This window comes from Thamnophis elegans, chromosome 2 (assembly GCF_009769535.1).
Source record: "Thamnophis elegans isolate rThaEle1 chromosome 2, rThaEle1.pri, whole genome shotgun sequence".
NCBI lineage: Eukaryota > Metazoa > Chordata > Lepidosauria > Squamata > Colubridae > Thamnophis > Thamnophis elegans.
Genome location: NC_045542.1, coordinates 167,155,385 through 167,174,609, shown reverse-complemented (window position 1 = coordinate 167,174,609; position 19,225 = coordinate 167,155,385). Strand labels below are relative to the sequence as shown.

General features: G+C 43.3%; 1 protein-coding gene and 1 pseudogene across 1 annotated transcript; both read right to left on the bottom strand.

Moving 5' to 3' along the window:
* On the bottom strand, positions 1–6,730 carry LOC116502560 (annotated as a pseudogene).
* A 2,737-nt stretch (positions 6,731–9,467) lies between these two features.
* On the bottom strand, positions 9,468–17,944 carry LOC116502559 (zinc finger protein 345-like). The gene is made up of 4 exons (XM_032208436.1): positions 17,312–17,944; positions 12,042–12,168; positions 10,859–11,318; positions 9,468–10,743 (listed from the first exon to the last, which is right to left on the bottom strand). The coding sequence occupies exons 1-4, from the start codon at positions 17,942–17,944 to the stop codon at positions 9,468–9,470; spliced, it is 2,496 nt and encodes an 831-aa protein (XP_032064327.1).
* Positions 17,945–19,225: the final 1,281 nt, after the last annotated feature.

Genomic DNA, 19,225 nt, shown 5'->3' with positions numbered 1-19,225 from the left:
GCAAGATTGCCACTCTGATTATAACATTTTCCACACTCCAAGCATTTATAGGGTTTCTCCCCTGAATGAAGCCTTCTATGGTTCATGAGTGATTTATTGTATTAAAGCATTTTCCGCACTCATAACATGTATATGGTTTCTCTCCCGTGTGGATCCTCTTGTGGATACCAAGACAACTACTTTTTCTGAAACTCATGCCACACTCCGTGCACTTATAGGGTTTTTCCCCTGTGTGAATCCTTTTATGGATCATCAATGCTTGAGAATCATGGAAGCGTTTTTCACATTCCTGGCACTGATATGGTTTCTCCCCAGTGTGAGTCCTGCTATGTACAATATAGCAATATCTTCTATTGAAGCTCTTTCCACACCTGTGGCATTCATGTTGTTTCTCCCCAGTGTAGACGCTTCTGTGGCGAGAGAGAGAACTCAAATCAGTGATTTGCTACATTCGGTGCATTTATAAGGCTTTTCACCTGTGTGGATCCTTTTATGGACAGTAAGATTCTGTTGAGTAGTGAAGTACTTCCCACACTCGCTGCATTGATATGGTTTCTCTCCACTGTGGATTCTCCTATGGGAAGTTAAGTTGCTGGAATAACCGAAGCTCTTTCCACACTCCAGGCATTTGTATGGACTCTCCCCTGAGTGGGTCTCTTTGTGGGCATGCAAGCTATCAGAACGGGCAAAACACTTTCCACACTGCAGGCATTGAAAGGGCTTCTCCCCTGTGTGGATTCTGCAATGAGCATTAAATTTTGATGAGAAACGAAAGCTCTTTCCACATTCCGTGCATTGAAATGGTTTTTTTTCCTTTGTGGCTCTTCTTGTGGGACTTAAGATGACTTTTTTGAATGAAGCTCTTTCCACAGTGCAGGCATTTATATGGTTTCTCCCCTATATGCATCGTATTACATTTAGTTAGTGTATCACGTCTATTGAAGATTTTTCCACACTCCAAGAATTCATAGGGTTTCTCCCCCGTGTGAATCCTCTTGTGGGAAGTAAGGGCACCAGGGGCTTTGAAGCATTTTCCACACTCTGTGCATTTATACAGTTTCCCTCCGGCGTGGATCCTCTGATGTAAATTGAAGTTGCCTTTTTGTGCAAAGCTCTTTCCGTACACAGTGCAATTATATGGCTTTTCCCCTGTATGGATCCTATTGTGGTACGTGAGGTCACTTGCAGAGCGAAAGCTCTTCCCACATTCCAGGCACTTACATGGTTTATTCCCAGTGGCGCTTTTCAGTTCATTGCTCTGAGTAAACCTTGTTCTCCTCTCCCTGAGTTGATGCAACCTCTCCTCACTATGGATGGTTTGATGGGAAGTAAGGGAGGTTCTGTTTCCAAAGGTCTTTCCACAGGTGATGCATTGATGTCCTCTCTTCGTGGACCCTCTTATGTGAACTCAGATGATTTTTCTGCCTGAATGTCCTTCCACAATCCAGACATTTGTGTGGATCCTCTGCTTTGTGAATCTTTTTATGCAATGCAAGAGAATGGCTTGTACAGAAGCTTTCTGCACTCCGTACATTTGTACATTTCCCTTCCTTCTTGTATACTTTCATGTAAAGGAGGCGGAAGGGTCCTCCTGGAGTTTTGTCTGCTTTCATCTTGTTTCTCTCCAGCAAAGATTTCGCAACAGTCACAAATTCCCGATTCATCTCGAAGTGTTTTCCTACACCTTGAACACACTTCTTTTTCTTGGCAATCATTTGTGTCCAATAAGACATTGATATCTGCACATGGGAAACCAGAGCAATTCTCCAGCTCAATCGTTAACAGGTTTTCTTCAGAACTTTGCCTTCCATACATGTTTTCTGCAACTTCCTCTTTGTGTTTTGGCAATGGTGCTGCTGCCTCTTGGCCAGAATCCTCCATCTCCCATTCATCACCAGCTTGCAATAGAAAAATAAATATTAATACAAAGTTAGGTGCAAAAGGGATCAACACCATTGCTGTATTTCAAACTTGCTCCAAACTCCCATTTGTTCAAAACAAGATGCTTTGCTTGTTATTAATGTGGGAAACAGAGTTGTATTGTTTTTACAGAATTGAAAAAATCATGTTGGCCTGTGAACAAAATATGTTGCATATGTTTCTATTCTTACGGGCTAGGCAGAAGCTTGAGAATTGTATGTAGGAGCTAGGATCTGAGGCCTCTGCTATGCTAGAAACCAGCCTTAACCAGAATTTACCGATATGATAGGAACTAGGGCCACAAAAGGAAATTTGTAAATAAGGGCAGGGGGAGATAGAATTAGAGTAGTGGGGGATGTAATCAGGGGTGGAGATAATATATTCACTTTAGATACTTTGGACAGGTTGTGACATCATTATTACAAAGCCGGTGAAGAAGAGGTGGGGGGTAAATTTGTAATAGTACTAGAGAATATAATCTAAAGGTATTGATGATTTAGGAAGTGTCCACTGTACCTGAGTGTGTGTGTGGTCCACCCTCTTTGCAAAGTGAAGAATACAATTACCAGTGTTTTCTCTTGGAGGTTTTGGCTGCTGATTGCTTATTTCCAAATGAGACAACGAATCCCACATTAAGTTGATATAAGATTTGATCTTTGGTACTAAGTGTAAATATCTTAAGAGAATCCCTTACCTAAGGAGGCCATGTTCCTCTTGATTTCCAGCATGACCTCTTGGTATAAGGCTTTTTGCTTAGAATCCAGCAGGGCCCACTCCTCCACGGAGAAAAACACAGCTACATCCTCAAATGAAACCAAATTCTGACACAGGGAGAGGACAAAAATACAACATATTCCATGAACATTCCTAACAATGAACACATCAATGAATTAATTACATGCGAATCTTCATCTTAATGAACAAACTGCAGAGTTTTCAAGTTGGGGAAAGGAGCCTGTTAGGATATTGAATTTAGTAGCTGGAACAGTAAACTCTACAATAGGCCCCAACACAATTGTGATTACTTAGTTAGAGAGTGCTGACTCATGCATGATGTAATCTAACTTGATTGGTTGCTGTTAAGTATAAAGGGGGTGTTTTTCCTCCTTTTTTCCTCCTGTGTTCTGTAGGATGTGTTAATCTCATGGTGTTCCTGACTATCTTATGTTCTTACTTCTCTGGATGATGAAAAAGACTGCTGTAAATTTGAAGGGCCAATATATTTATATTTTTATGACTATAAAACTGTGTCAGTATCTTCAACTTCATCTGGACAGCTGCTGTGCAGTTTCTTGACAGAACATCTTCTCTGGAGAACATTTCCCAAAATAAAGTGCCTCTGGCTAGAGATATATCTGGTTAATGTTTTATTGGTTTGGCTAATTCCACAGGAGCAGCAACCTCATATTCTTTTGTTGTCCATTGATGGGCTTGACCTTGGATATGTTGGCCAAATCCAATACTTGGTTGATTTTACCCACTGCAGTGAGAGGATGAATCATGCCGAATGAAGGAAAGTGGGGTTCAATATTTAATTTCTGTGCAAAAGTATTCTTGGACTTTACTTTTCACCTTGGGCTTAGTATTAGTATCATTTTATAAAACCTTAGTAAGGCCACACCAGGAATACTGCATTCAGTTTTGGTCACCAATACAAAAAAGATACTAAGATTTTAGAAAAAGTGCAGAGAAGAACAACTAAGATAATTCAAGTCCTGAGGAAGACATGACAGCTGTGTTTCAATATTTTAGGGGCAGCCACAAAGCACCAAAAGTCAGGACAGGAAACAATGGATGGAAACTAATCATGGAGAAAAGCAACTTGGAATTAAGAAGAAACTTCCTGACTGTGAGAACAATTAACTAATGAAACAGTTTGCCTTCCGAAGTTGTGGGCAGGAGGTTTTTAAGGAGAGACTGGACCCCCATATGTCTGAAATGGTAGGGTCTCCTGCTGGAAACAGGGGGATGGACTAGAAGATCTCCAAGATTCCTTCCAATTGTGCTATTCTGTTATTGGGAGACTGGCACATCTGGGGAGGGAAGAATCCTCTTACCTTCATTGGAAGTTCAACCACTGTTAATCCTCCACTACAAATGTCTAGGAGTGAAAAAAAACAGCAAGGGAATAATTTGATAGCAAACATCTTAAGGATATTCTTGAGCATACAGTGCAGAAGGCTGATTTTAGCCTATTCCTAGGCTAACTAGGGAGCCCCTTTATTTGAGTTCCTTGCAGCCACAGCAACAATACATAGAAGCTCACCCTGGGTGAGGGGAAAACAGAAAGGTGAGGAAGAACCAAGGATTGGATTCAGAGGCAACTTTTTCTGCCATGAATGTATGCATTAAAGAACAACAGAGGGGAACTCTGGATGCCTCAAACAGATTCCCTCCCATATCCAGGGAGTTGTGCTGAGTTATTAATCAGGAATACTAAGTCTGGCCTGGCACCAACAAAGAGACAGAGACCAATTCTCTCTCACATATACAAATAGTCCTCAAATTAAAGTCATTCATTTAGTGACCATTCAAAGTTACAACAGCACTGGAAAACTTAATTCCTGCTGACAGCTTTTCACACGGCCATTGTAGCATCCCCTTGGTCACCTGAACAAACACTTGGCAACTAGTTCCTATTAATAATGGTCACATCATCCTGGGGTCATGTGCTCCCTCACTGGAGGCTTTTAAAAAGAGACTGGACAGCTAATTGTCTGAAATGGTATATACAACCCCTCCTCAAGCAGGGGGTTGGAGTAGAAGACCTCCAAGGTCCCTTCCAACTCTGTTATTCACCTTCCCTTATCAGATAATCAGAGAAGACGATAAACTCTTTTCAAAGTTGGGACTTGCTTCTTGGAATAGCCTACTGTAAAAGTGAAAAAGAAAAGGCCTTTTATGGCTATTGGACTTCAACTCCCAGAATACCTGACACAGTTGGCTGAGGGATTGAAACCCACCAGTCCTAAAAGGGCTCCACTTTCCCACCTGTGGCCTAGATTTTTCTCAATCTTGGGAGCTGTAAGATATGTGGACTTCAACACACATGGGAAATTCTGGAAGTTGAAATCCACATATCACAAAGTTGCCAACGTTGAGAAACAATGTCCCACAGGAAAAGGGTGATACCTTTTTAAATACACCCAAGACTTTTAAAACGCAGTTAAATTGTTAAATTGAACAATGAGAACGAATTCACGGATGAAAGAAACGAGGGCAAAGAGATTAAAGGGCATCAGAAGGAGCCTTTACCCGATGCTCTCTCCGGAGGCGGCTCGTCCAGAGCAACTCCCCGAAATAACAGCTCCTGGGAGGGATCGCCCCTTTTTCTCCCCCCCCCCCGGTTTCGCAGCCATTGAACTCCAAGCCTCCCGGATCTGAAACAGAGCAGAGAAAAGAAAGTGACGGGAAACGATAAGGAAGGGCCAGCAATATAAATCACCATCATCATCTCCCCAAGGAGGAAGTGGGATCTTAGCAGAGCCCTAGAAGCTTCATTTAAGGGTCACCTGTTCAAGCAATTCCCCAGGTGGGAAGAAAGAAGGAAAGAAAGAAAGAAGGGAGGGAGGGAGCTTCTTACTTGGGGTCCTTAAGGAAGCGCGGCTCTGTTCCTCGTTCCAAGAGATGCACGCAGGAAAAGATCCGCTTTCCTCGCAGCCCCGCAGGCTAAACTCCCTTCCTTCCCGGCCACGCACGTGGATCCAGGTCCCCGGAACAACCCCAGCCAAATGTTTCCAGAGCCTAAGCTGGAAGCGCTTATAGCTCCTCCTCTCTCCGTCCAGCTCCTCCCATTCTCCAAAGGGCGGGGAGCGCCGCACACTCGGGGGTCCCCAAGGTTGTCTCCCACCCCTCCAGGGTCCTGGGTGGGGAGGTCAGCTGTGCAGCGAGTCCATTGCTCCTTTGCACCAGGATATCAGAGAAACGGGGGAGAGAGAGAGGTAACATGCCCAGAGATGGGGGAAGGGAAGGGAAAGGGGAGCAGCAAACTTAGGGGGAATCGCCCTTTTGGAAGAAAACTGGAGTAGGCAGGAAAAGGAGGCTGCCTTATTCACTGATCCTAACAAGGCAGTCCTCAACTGAAAACATATCTCCTATAATGACCAACATTCATGATTGTGCCATAACAAATAATGGCTGCTTTACAAGTAGTCCTTGACTTAAGGATCATTTAGCAGCCCTTTGAAGCTACAAAATGCTAGTGTATAGTACAGGTAGTTCTCGCCTTACAACAATTCATATAGTGACCGTTTGAAGTTTCAACAGCACTGAAAAAAGTAATTTAGGACCCTTTTTCACACTTACGACCGTTGCAGCATTGGCATAGTCACATGATCAAAATTCAGGGACTTGGGAACTGAACTGCATGTATGACCGTTGTAGGGTCCAGGGGTCAAGTGATCAGCTCTTGCGACCCAGCAAAATCAATGGGAAAAACCAGATTCACTCAACAACCGTGTTACTAATTCAACAACTGCAGGGATTCGCTTAACGGAGGCAAGAAAGGCCACAAAATGAAGCAAAATTCACTTTATCAGACATCTCACTTAACAACAAAAGTTGGGGGCTCACTTGTGGTCGTAAGTGGAGGACTACCTGAAGAAGATATTTGCCTCCTAGTTGTACAGTTCCAAGCCTATCAGGGCATGCTTAAAGTCTGCAGAGAGGTTCTTGGCGTATTCCCCATTTCCTCCTCAAGAATTGCTCTTGCCATCTGGTTGAAAGAGGGAAGGAGAGCCTTCTGGACTCAAAAGGCACTTTTGGTTTTCCTTTCCATTCCTGCTCCAGCCACCTTACCAGATGTGCCCATGCCTCCAATTGAACACATTGAGGTGGAGATTCTAAGCAACAACTTTATTGTATAGAAAAAGTAACACAAGGAAATCCCTCTCAAAGCCTTTGTACCCAATGTCCACTGGAGGGTTTCACATAGAATTTGCCATACAGTTTACAAGTCAGAGTCAGAAAGAATTTCTCATCTGCCTTTAGAGCACTTCCTGCCTCTTTTACACTAACGTCTTAACCTGCCTGCATCTATGTAATACAATGCTCAGCCAAGCTATTTAAATCTAACCTAATGTATGCAGAGAGAAACACTTTGTAAATGTCGCTTCGGCAGTGATATAGCATAGGTTTCCATGATACTTCCTATTTCCAGCACACTTCTTTCTTGAGGTATTCAAATCTCTCCTATTTGTGCCTTTTGCCTTGTCCCATAGTACATTTGGGCCTCTGGATTAGCAAGTTGAGGCATTTATGTTTTTATTCTAAGTTGAACCTCTTAATTAAATCTCCATGGATCCTTCTATTTAGGCCAGGGATGGAGAACCTTGGCCCTTTTATGATTTGAGTCTCAAAATGCTTGTAATCCTTTTTTTGAAGAGCAAGGAAATATGGACCATAATTCTTTCTCCATTTCCAGTGTGCTGGACCTCGAAATACTTTATAGTAGGAAGGCAATAGAAACAATCACAGACCATAATTCCACCTCTAGGCCAAGGGTCTCCAATCCGGGCAACTACTTTTAGATTTCAACTCCCAGAATTCCCCAGCAGACATGGTAACACATATGCTAGAGGAATTCTGGGAGTTGAAGTCCACAAGTCTTCAAATGGCCACGTTTGGGGACCCCTAGTGTAGGTCCTGACCAATTTTGAGGTTAAGAAATTCCTTTCCTATGTTTTCCAAGGTGGGTTTCAATGAATTGGCAATTGTCAGTTAGATAGAAATAACATTTTCTTAATATTTATGATTCTGCCTTAATAACAAATAATCAACTGCTGCTTTACAATTAGTCGTCAACTTACAATCATTTGTTCAGTGAGCATTTGAACATACAACAGCACTGAAAAAAAAGATTTATGGATTTTTTTTCACCAAACCATTGCAGCATCCCTGTGTCATGTGATCAAAATTCGGACACTTGCAACTAACCTGTATTTTTGATAGCTGGAGTGTCCCTGAGTCATGAGATCACCATTTGAAACCTTTCCTTAAGCAAAGTCAATGGGGAAACCACATTTACTTAGCAACCATGTTACTCATTGAATTACTGTGGCAAGACAAGTTGTAAAATGGCACAAAACTCACTTAACAACTGTCTTGCTTAGACATGGAAATTTTGGGCTTAATTGTGGTCATAAGTCAAGGACTGCCTGTATATTCTAAAGCTGGTTCCCTTAATTGTCCAATTTACCGACCCAAAAAAGAATATATCGGAGATGTATAAACTAAGCCTTTAACTACTGTATAAGTTAGGGCATTAATAGAAATCAACCACAATCAATATCATATCTAAGAAATCAGTTAAACACATCCAATTTAGGAGGTGCACACACAGCAACATCCCTCCAGTTATTACTTTTGACAAAACTTTTGAGTCTCGTATTGGTTCAATATTTCATTCTCCTCCGTCACTTTCTCCCAACGAAGTGCTCACTGAAGATCCTATTTCTCTTTGATCTGACGTGACTTTCTCCACATGGGTATAGTAGATCCATTGCTTGATTCCTTCCACCATGAGGGAAAACTGGGTGCTCAACACCACCAGGTCTGGAGCTCACCACTTAGATTACAATGTTTGCTCTAAAATATTTCACCACCTTCCCTATACGATATCTAAGCGAGTATTCTGAACCCTAATGACGTCTGAAGGTGTTCTCCCAAAGGTGGTTTTTTAAAAAGTCAACTGGACTTTGTTTTTCCTTGAAAACGTTTCATTTTTCATTCAAGAAGGAATAGAACTGAGGAAATGTATTGGATGAGCAGGGAAATCTCTTCAAGGAAAAAAAAAGTCCAGTCACCTTTTGAAAAAAGCACCTTTTGGAAAACCGCAACCTGGATGACTGAGAATCTCCATAGACATCTGGGTGTGTTTTACCCTACCTACCTTGGCTATTTGCAGTCACAAAAGTTGATCAGTTGTTGCATGTTATGTACGTACATAACAGAGACAAATATCCGGTATGTGCAATCACATAGAATCCATTCCCATTCCCTTCCCTTTTCATTCCCTTCCCTTCCTATCCCATTCCCATTTTTTTATTCTATTCTATTCCATTTCTATTCAATTCAATTCTTATACTTATTCTTTCTAATCTTATTTACTCTAGACTAGCACAAAGATCTAATATCCAAAATTAATTCCTAGTTATACAAGGCAACTCTTCTTTTTAATGGATGAAGAAGGTTATGGTAATTCGGAAGCCCTTCCCATACTCCATGCATGTCTAGATTCTACTGGGAAACCTCTGTGGGCATGAAGCACATTTTGAGAACCAACACAAACCAATTAGCATTGTCTTTTCCTGCTGAAGTGGCGCAGTGGTTAAATGCAGCACTGCAGGCTACTTCAGCTGACTGCAGTTCTGCAGTTCGGCTGTTCAAATCTCACCGGCTCAGGGTTGACTCAGCCTTCCATCCTTCCGAGGTGGGTAAAATGAGGACCCGGATTGTTGTTGGGGGCAATATGCTGACTCTGTAAACCGCTTAGAGAGGGCTGAAAGCCCTATGAAGCGGTATATAAGTCTAACTGCTAAGTCTAACTGCTAACTGCTGTGCGTCTTCTTATGGCGACTAAACTCACTACAGGTTCTGAATTTCTTTCCACACTCCAGACACTGATATGGCTTCTCCCCTGTGTGGATTCTTTTATGGCACTTAAGATTCCTGCTGTCTCTGAAACTCTTTCCACAGTCAATGCATTTAAATGGCTTCTCTCCTGTGTGGATCCTCATGTGGAGGGTAAGACTGCCAATCTCATTATAACATTTTCCACACTCCAGGCATTGAAAGGGCTTCTCCCCAGTGTGGGTCCTGCTATGTACGATATAGCTACATTTTCTATTGAAGCTCTTTCCACACGTGTGACATTCATATGGTTTCTCCCCAGTGTGGAGCCTTTTGTGGCGAGAGAGAGAACCCAAATCAGTGAAGCATTTGCTACATTTGGTGCACTTATAAGGCTTTTCACCTGTGTGAATCCTTTTATGGACAGTAAGATTCTGTTGAGTAGTGAAGCACTTCCCACACTCGATGCATTGATATGGTTTCTCTCCACTGTGGATTCTCCTATGGGAATTTAAGTTGCTGGAATTACCGAAGCTCTTTCCACACTCCAGGCATTTGTATGGACTCTCCCCTGAGTGGGTCTGTTTGTGGGCATGCAAGCTATTAGAATGGGCAAAACACTTTCCACACTGAAGGCATTGAAAGGGCTTCTCCCCTGTATGGATTCTGTGATGAGAATGAAGGTTTGATGAGAAACGGAAGCTTTTTCCACACTCCGTGCATTGAAATGGTTTTTCTCCTGTGTGGATCCTCTTGTGTGACTTAAGATAAACTTCGCCACTGAAGCTCTTTCCACAGTGCAGGCATTTATAAGGTTTCTCGCCTTTATGCATCCTATTATGTAAGATTAGAGTATCACATCTTTTGAAGCTTTTTCCACACTCCAAGAATTCATAGGGTTTCTCCCCTGTGTAACTCTTCCTATGGGAAGTAAGGGCATCGGGGTCTTTGAAGCATTTTCCACACTCTGTGCATTTATACGGTTTCCCTCCAGCGTGGATCCTCTGATGTAAATTGAAATTGCCTTTTTGTGCAAAACTCTTTCCGCACACAGTGCAATTATATAGCTTTTCCCCTATATGGGTCCTATTATGGTAAGTGAGGTCACTTGCAGAGTGGAAGCTCTTCCCATATTCCAGGCATTTATATGAATTATTCCAAGTGGGGCTTTTGGGGGGGGAATTTAGTTCATTGCTCTGAGTAAACCTCGTTCTACCCTCCCCGAGTTGATGCAAATTCTCCTCTCTATGGATGCTGTGATGGGAAGTAACAGAGGTGCTGTTTCCAAAGGACTTTCCCCTATTAATGAATTGATGCAGCTTCCTCTCTTCGTGGACCCTCTTATGTGAACTCAGATGATTTTTCTGACTGAAGGTTCTTCCAACCATCTAGACATTCGTGTAGATCCTCTGCTTTAATCTTTTTATGCAATGCAAGAGAGCGGCTTGTACCGAAGCTTTCTGAACACTCTGTACATTTGTACATTTCCCCTCCTTCTTGTATTATTTCATGCAAAGGAGGAGGAAGGCTCCTTCTGGAGGGTTTCCTGCTTTCATCCTGTTTCTCTCCAGCAGGGCTTTCACAACAGTCACAAAATCCCGATTCATCTCGTATTTTCCCACACCTTGAACACACTTCTTTTTCTTGGCAATCATCTGCATTCAATAAAACATTGGTATCTGCACATGAGAAACTAGTGTAATTCTCCAGCTCAACCGTTAACAGGTTTTCCTCACAACTTTGCTTTCCATCCATCTTTTCTGCAACTTCCCTTTTCTCTTTTGGCAAAGGTGCCTCTTGACCAGAATCCTCCATCTCCCATCCGTCACCTGCTTGCAACAGAAAAAGAAAAAATAATACAAACTTAGGTGCAAAAGGGATCAAGCACCACTGCTGTATTTGAACAGTATCAATATTCTTCCAATCTCCCATTCGTTCAAAGCAGGATGCTTTGCTTGTTATTAATGTGGGAAACAAAGTTGTATTGTTTTTATAGAATTGAAAGAAGACATGTTTGCCTGTGAACAAAATACGTTGCATATGTTTCTAATCTCATGAGATAGGCTGAAGCTTGAGAATTGTATGTAGGAGCTAGGATCAGATGCCTCTGCTATGCTAGAAACCAGCCTTAACCAGAATTTACTGATATGATAGTTACACTAGAGACAACTTATAGGAACTAGGACCATAAAAGGAAATTCATAAATAAGGGCAAGGGGAGCTAGAATTTGAGTAGTGGGGGATGTAAACAGGAGTGAATATATTCACTTTAGATAATTTGTATAGGTTGTAACATCATTATTACAAAGGCAGGGAAGAAGAGGTGGGAGGTAAATTTGTAATAGTATAGAGAATATAATCCAAAAGTATTGATGATTTAGGAAGTGTCCACTGTACCTGAGTAAAGTAAGGAAGAAAATTACCAGTGTTTTCTCTTGGAGGTTTTGACTGCCGATTGCTTATTTCCAAATGAGACAACGAATCCCACATTAAGTTGATGTAAGATTTGACCTTTGGCTACTAAATGTAAATATCTTAAGAGAATCCCTTACCTAAGGAGGCCATGTTCCTCTTGATTTCCAGCATGACCTCTTGGTATAAGTCTTTTTGCTTAGAATCCAGCAGGGCCCACTCCTCCACGGAGAAAAACACAGCTACATCCTCAAATGATACCAAATTCTGACACAGGGAGAGGACAAAAATACAATGTATTCCATGAACATTCCTAACAATGAACACATCAATGAATTAATTACATGTGAGTCTTCTTAATGAACAAACTGCAGAGTTTCCAAGTTGGGCAAAGGAGCCTGTTAGGATATTGAATTTAGTAGCTGGAACAGTAAACTCTACAGTAGGCCCCAACACAATTGCGATTGATTAGTTAGAGAGTGCTGACTCATGCATGATGTAATCTAACTTTGATTGGTTGCTGTTAGGTATAAAGGGGGCATTTTTCTCCTTTTTTCCTTCAGTGTGTTCTGTAGGATGTGTTAATCTCATGATGTTCCTGACTACCTTGTGTTCTTCCTTCTCTGGATGATGAAAAAGATTGCTGTAAATTTGAAGGTCCAATATATTTATATTTTTATGAAAGACTACAAAACTGTGTCAGTATCTTCAATTTCATCTGGACAGCTGCTGTGCAGTTTCTTGACAGAACATCATCTCTGGAGAACATTTCTCAAAATAAAATGTCTCTGGCTAGAGATACATCTAGTTAATGTTTTATTGGTTTGGCCGATTCCACAGGAGCAGCAACCCCATATTCCATTTTTTGTCCATTGATGGGCTTGACCTTGGATGTGTTGGCCAAATCCAATACTCGGTTGATTTTACCCACTGTGGTGAGAGGATGAATCATGCTGAATGAAGGAAAGTGGGGTTCAACATTCAATTTCTATGCAAAAGTAAATCTTGGACTTTACTTTTCACCTTATGTCTATATGGCTATTCTAGAGAAAGTAAGGACTAGCAGAGACAAGACACCTGTATTTCAATATTTTAGGGGCAGCCACAAAGCACCAGAAGGCAGGACAAGAAACTTGCCTTCAGTAGTTGTGGGCAAGAGGTTTTTAAGAAGAGACTGGACCCAAACATGTGTGAAATGGTGTAGGGTTTCCGGCTTGAAACAAGGGGATGGTCTAGAACAGTGATGGTGAACCTTTCTCTTACAGCATGCAAAAATTTTACATCAATTCAATTCTCTCCGCCCATTTGCGCATGAGCACACGGCCCCACGCACAAACCCTCCCCAGGCTCCAGAAGGTTTACTAAAGCTTGGGGAAGGAGAAAAATGGCCCCAACAGCCCAACCAGAAGTTTGGGAACAAACTTCAGGTTGGCCCGTTGCAGCCGTTTTTCGCCCTCCCCAGGCTCCAGAGGCTTTCTTTATACCTGGGGAGGATGAAAATGGCCTCCCCCATCCCTCTGGAAGGTCAAAAATAAGCTGGCACACCAGAGCTGATGGCTGGTATGCCAGCGAATATGGCTCTTTGTGCCACCTGTGGCATGCGTACAATAGGTTTGCCATCACGTGACTAGAAGATCTCCAACATCCCTTCCAATTATGTTATTCTGTTATTGGGAGACTGGCACATGAGGGGAGGGGAGAATCCTCCTACCTTCATTGGAAGTTCAACCGCTGTTAATCCTCTGCTACAAAGAACTGAGGTTCCGGGAGATGAAGATGAGGCCATGGGAATGTCTAGTAGTGGGGGGGGGGGAGAAACAGCAAAGGAATTATTTGTTAGCAAACATCCTAAGGATCTTCTTGAGCATACAGTGCAGAAGGCTGATTTTAGCCTATTTCTAGGCTAACTAGGGAACCCCTTTATGTGAGTCCCTTGCAGCCACAGCAACAATACTAGAAGCTCAAAGGGAAGGGTGTAGAAGGACTAGGGATTGGATTCAGAGGCAACTCTCTGGGCCATGAATGTATGCATTAAAGAACCTCAGAGGGGGCTCTGAGTGCCTCAAGCACCCCCTTCCCATATTCTGGGAGCTGTGCCGAGTTGTTAACCAAGAATATTAGGTCTGGCCTGGCACCAACAAAGAGTCCAATTCTCTAGCCCTGGCACTAAGGATTTTTAGCAAAACGGTTGTGGTTTCTCTATCACCTTTCCCAGATACGGGACATGGACCTTTATTTCAGTCATTTCAAGGTAAGAATCTTGATCATCAGACTCCTGACTAAGATGCTCCCTCACTGGTGGCTTTTAAGAGACTGGATAGACAACTGTCCCAAATGGTATAGACCCCGCCTCCTCAACCAGGGGGTTGGACTAGAAGACCTCCAAGGTCCCTTCCAACTCTGCAATTTTGTAATGTTCCCCTCCCCTTATCAGATAATCAGGGAAGAGGATAGAAACTCTTTTTCACAGCTGGGATTGGCCTTTTGGAATAGCCTACTGTAAAAATGAGAGTATAGACCTTTAATGGCTGTTGGACTTCAACTCCCAGAATACCTGACACAGCTGGCTCAGGAATTCTGGGAATTGAAGTCCACCAGTCCTAAAATGGCTCCACTTTCCCACCACTGGCCTAGAAAGAGGTTTCTCAACCGTGAGAGCTATAAGATATGTGGACACATGGGAAATCTACATATCATAAAGTTGCCAAGGTTGAGAAACAATGGCCCACAGGAAAAGGGCGATGCCTTTTTAAGTGCACACAAGACTTTAAAAAATGCAGTTAAATTGAACAATGAACACGAATTTAGGGATGAAAGAAAGGAGGGAAAAGAGATTAAAAGGCATCAGAAGGAGCTTTACCTGATGCTCTTTCCGGAGGAGGCTCGTCCAGAGCAACTCCCCGAAACAACAGCACCTGGGAGCGATCGCCCCCTTTTCTTCCGGCCGGTTTCCCAGCCATTGAACTCCAAGCCTCCTTGATCTGAAACAGAGCAAAGCAAAGAAAGTGACGCTTAACAAGTGAAATGATCAGGAAGGGCTAGGAAAATAATAATCATCATCATCTCCCCAAGGAGAAAGTGGGATCTTAGCAAGGCCCCAGAAGCTTCATTTAAGGGTCGCCTGTCCAAGCAATTCCCCAGGAGGGGAGCTTCCTACCAGGCGCCCTCACGGAAAAGCGTCTCTGGTCCGCGTTCCAAGAGATGCACGCAGGAAAAAATCCGCTTTCCTCGCAGCCCCACCAGCTAAGCTCCCTTCCTTCCCGGCCACGCACGTGGATCCAGCACCCTGAACCAGCCCAGCCAAAAGTTTCCAGAGCCTAAGCTGGAAGCACTTATAGCTCCTCCCCCCCCTCCGTCCAGCCCCCCCCCATTCTTTAAAGGACGGGGAGCACCGCCCACTCGGGATCCCCATGGCTGCCCCCTACGCCCCAGGAGTCCTGGCTAGGATGGTCAGCTGGGCAGGGAGTCCATTGCTTCTTTGCCCCAGGCAATCAGAGAAACGTGAGGAAGGTAGGGAAAGGGATGGGGAGCAGCAAAGTTAGGAGGGAACCATCCTTAAACAGAATAATACAGTAGGGGGGATCTTGGAGATCTTCTAGTCCAATCCCGAGGCAATCAGAGAAACAGGGGAGGGGGGGTAAAGCCCATGGATATGAGGAATGAAGGAGATGCGAAACATCACATTTAGAAGGGAATTGCCCTTTTGGAAGAAAACTGGAGTAGGCAAGAAACGGAGGCTTCCTTATTCACTGATCCTAACAAGGCAGTCCTCACCTGACAACACATCTCCTACAATGACCAACATTCATGATTATGCCATGACAAATAATGGCTGCCTTAGAAGTAGTCCTTGACTTAATGACCATTCGTTTAGTGGCCCTTCAAAGCTGCAACGGCCCTGGAAAATGTGGCTTATGTCCATCACTTGCACTAAAGACTGTTGCAGAATCCCCATGGTCATGTGAGATGAATTGAGCTGCTTGACCACTGACTCATATTTATGATGGTTGCCATGTCTCAGGGTCATATGGAGCTTCTGACAATGGGGAAGCCAGATTTGTTTAACAACCCTGTTACTGTTAACAATAGCAGTGATTCATGTGTTGGAAGAAATGTCCATCTGGGTTCAGTTCCAAGTGGGGAAAAAGGCACTGGATTCAAGGAAGTTGTTTGGAAAGGAGGTTTCATGGTGGACAGGATCACAGGCCCTGGAGATCTTGATGAAAAAGGGGCATAGATGCTGAGAGTACCCAGGTTTCATGTCCTTTCTGGGCCCTTGAATTTGAGCTTGTATTCTGATTGGTTGTCAGACTCCCATGGGGCCATGCAGGGGCAACTCCTGTAGGTTGTCCTGAGTCCCAAGCTTGTTTGAGACTTGCTGGATGATGTAATTGTCTGCTACTCATCATAACCCAGGACACAGCCCCTGCAGGCACAGTCCTTTTAATTGACGACCTGGAGTTGCCACTTTCCCCAACTGACATCGCAGCCCATTCAAAAAAAGATCCCATTCTCTCAAAAGTTCTGAAATGGGTCCGGCGGGATTGGCCCAAAGAGCAATTATCTGTAGAGTTCCTACCGTTCTTTAGGAAATGGTTGGTGCTCTCTGAACTCAAAGACTGTTTATTATGGGGAACGAAAGTAGTGGTACCACCCCCTTTGCGCACCCCTATTTTACAGTATCTGCATTTGAGTCACCCTGGCATAGCCAGAATGAAAGCTTTGGGTCGTGGTTATGTTTGGTGGCCCAAATTGGATGCTGACATACAAGCCTGGGTTATGGCATGCCTTCCATGCTAAACATCTAGACAAGCTCCCCCGACAGCTCCTCCTAAGGACTGGGAAATAACAAGGGGACATTTCTTTCTGCCTTGGACAAGGAGCGGGGAAAATAGGCTATGAGAGCCTCGCTGCCATTTGGGCAACAATGGCTTAAAACAGCTCCCACACCATAGCGGGAGGCATCAGTGGCTAGGAGAAGTGGTAATGACTCGTTATATTGCAGAAGCCGTCAAGAGGGATTTGACAGCCGCAAACACATGTGCTTTGTGGCTGCCCCATCTCCATGACGTAGAGTTGTCAAGCAACCGATGCAAATGTTCCGTGATGGAAGCCTTATGGGGCAAAAAGATAGTGTAAAAGTTTAGTAAGCCAAGAAGGCTTGTAGTTCAACTCTATTGGGGAGCCGGGGCATTTTTAATAGCTTCCAGTTTAGATTGAGCCAGATGAATACCTTGGGCATCAATATGGAAGCCCAGCAATTCAACGGCAGTCACTCCAGGGTAACTTTTAGATTTTTTTTTAATTTTAAACCTTTGTTCCTAAATTGCTGAAGAATGGCTCTTAATTTATTTGTCAGTTCTTTCTTATTATTCGCTGCTATAAGCACGTCATCAAAATAAGGTAAGACCATGGCAAGACCATGGAGCGTTCTCTCCATGATACTTTGAAAAATTCTGGATGCGATGCAGACTTCAAAGTGGAGTCTGCGGCACTGGAATGCCCCATGATAGGTGACGATCGTCTGAGCGTCAACTGTCGCATCATCCACTGTTAACTGTTGATAAGCTTGAACTAAGTCAAGCTTAGCAAAAATGTAACCGCGGCCCAATGAGTGCAGCAGATGCTGCACAACTGGAACCGGATATGGGTGGGCTTGTAAGGCTTTGTTAATTGTCGCCTTATAGTCGGTGCAGATCCTAATGGATCCGTCCGACTTTAAAGGGGTTTCCCACTTTGCAAACTCCACTGGCTCTAATATCCCTTGTTTAATTAATCTAGCTAGCTCTGCATCTACCTTAGCCTGTAGTGCAAAGTGAACCCTTCTTGCTTTAAGATGTATGGGCATAACACTAGGATCTAAATCAAAAGAAATAGGAGACCCGATGTATTTACCTAAGGTATTGCTAAATACATCGCTAAATTCTCTGGTGAGGTCATTGAAGTCTCCGGTAGCCAGCGTTGTGTGGATTCCTGTGATAGATTGCCCCAAAGCCTCAAACCAATCTAATCCCAGTAGGATAGCTAAGGGGTCTGACACCATGACCATAGGCAAATTACCTTTAAATTGGCCATGTTTTACAAAGAAGGTACCACTTCCTTTAAGAGGAATTGGGTTATTCTGATAATCTTTTAAAATGCAATTGCATGGCGCCAGGCGACGCTTTGGGAAAGATGGTACCAGATGCTTGAGGGTGTCCCATGCGATAATGGATTTAGCTGACCCCGTGGGAACTGAATTGCATGTATGACCGTTGTAGGGTCCAGGGGTCAAGTGATCAGCTCTTGCGACCAAGCAAAATCAATGGGAAAAAACAGATTCACTCAAAAACCGTATTACTAATTCAACAACTGCAGGGATTTGCTTAACAACAGAGACAAGAAAGGTCACAAAATGGAGCAAAATTCACTTTTTCAAACATCTCACTTAACAAGTAAAGTTGGGGGCTCACTTGCGGTCATAAGTGGAGGACTACCTGAAGAAAATATTTGCGTCTAGTTAAAGAGCTCCAAGCCTATCAGAGCATGCTTGAAGTCTGCAGTGAGAAGGTTCCTGGCGTATTCTCCATTTCCTCCTCAAGAATTGCTCTTGCCATCTGGTTGAAAGAATAATACAATAATACAATAGCAGAGTTGGAAGGGATCTTGGAGGTCTTCTAGTCCAACCCCCTGACTAGGCAGGAAACTCTATACCGGTTCAGACAGATGGCTATCCAACATCTTCTTAAAGACTTCCAGTGTTGGGGCATTCACAACTTCTAAAGGCAAGTTGTTCCACTGATTAATTGTTCTGTCAGGAAATTTCTCCTCAGTTCTACGTTGCTTCTCTCCTTGATTAGTTTCCACCCATTGCTTCTTCTTCTCCCCTCAGGTGCCTTGCAAAATAATTTGACTCCCTCTTCTTTGTGGCAACCCCTGAGATTTTGGAGGAAGGAAGAGATCCTTCTGGACTCAAAGGCACTTTTGGTTTTTCCTTACCTTTCCTGCACAAGTTGCCTTACAAAATGTGCCCATGCCTCCAATTGAACACAATGAGTTGGGAGATTGTAAGCAAAACGTTTATTGTGCAGAAACAGTAACACAAGGAAATCTCTCTCAAAGCCTTTATACTCTTAACAACATCCACTGGGGGGTTTTACACAGCATTTGCAACACACAGTTTACAAGTCAGAGTCAGAAGGAATTGTCCCATCTCCCTTTACAGTAATCCTGGTTTTACACTAACATCTTAACCTGCCTGCATACTGGTATATGTAACGTATATGTAACAGAGCTCAGCTGTTGTAATATAGTTCCTTGTGCAGGTGTGTGTCCTCCATGGCCT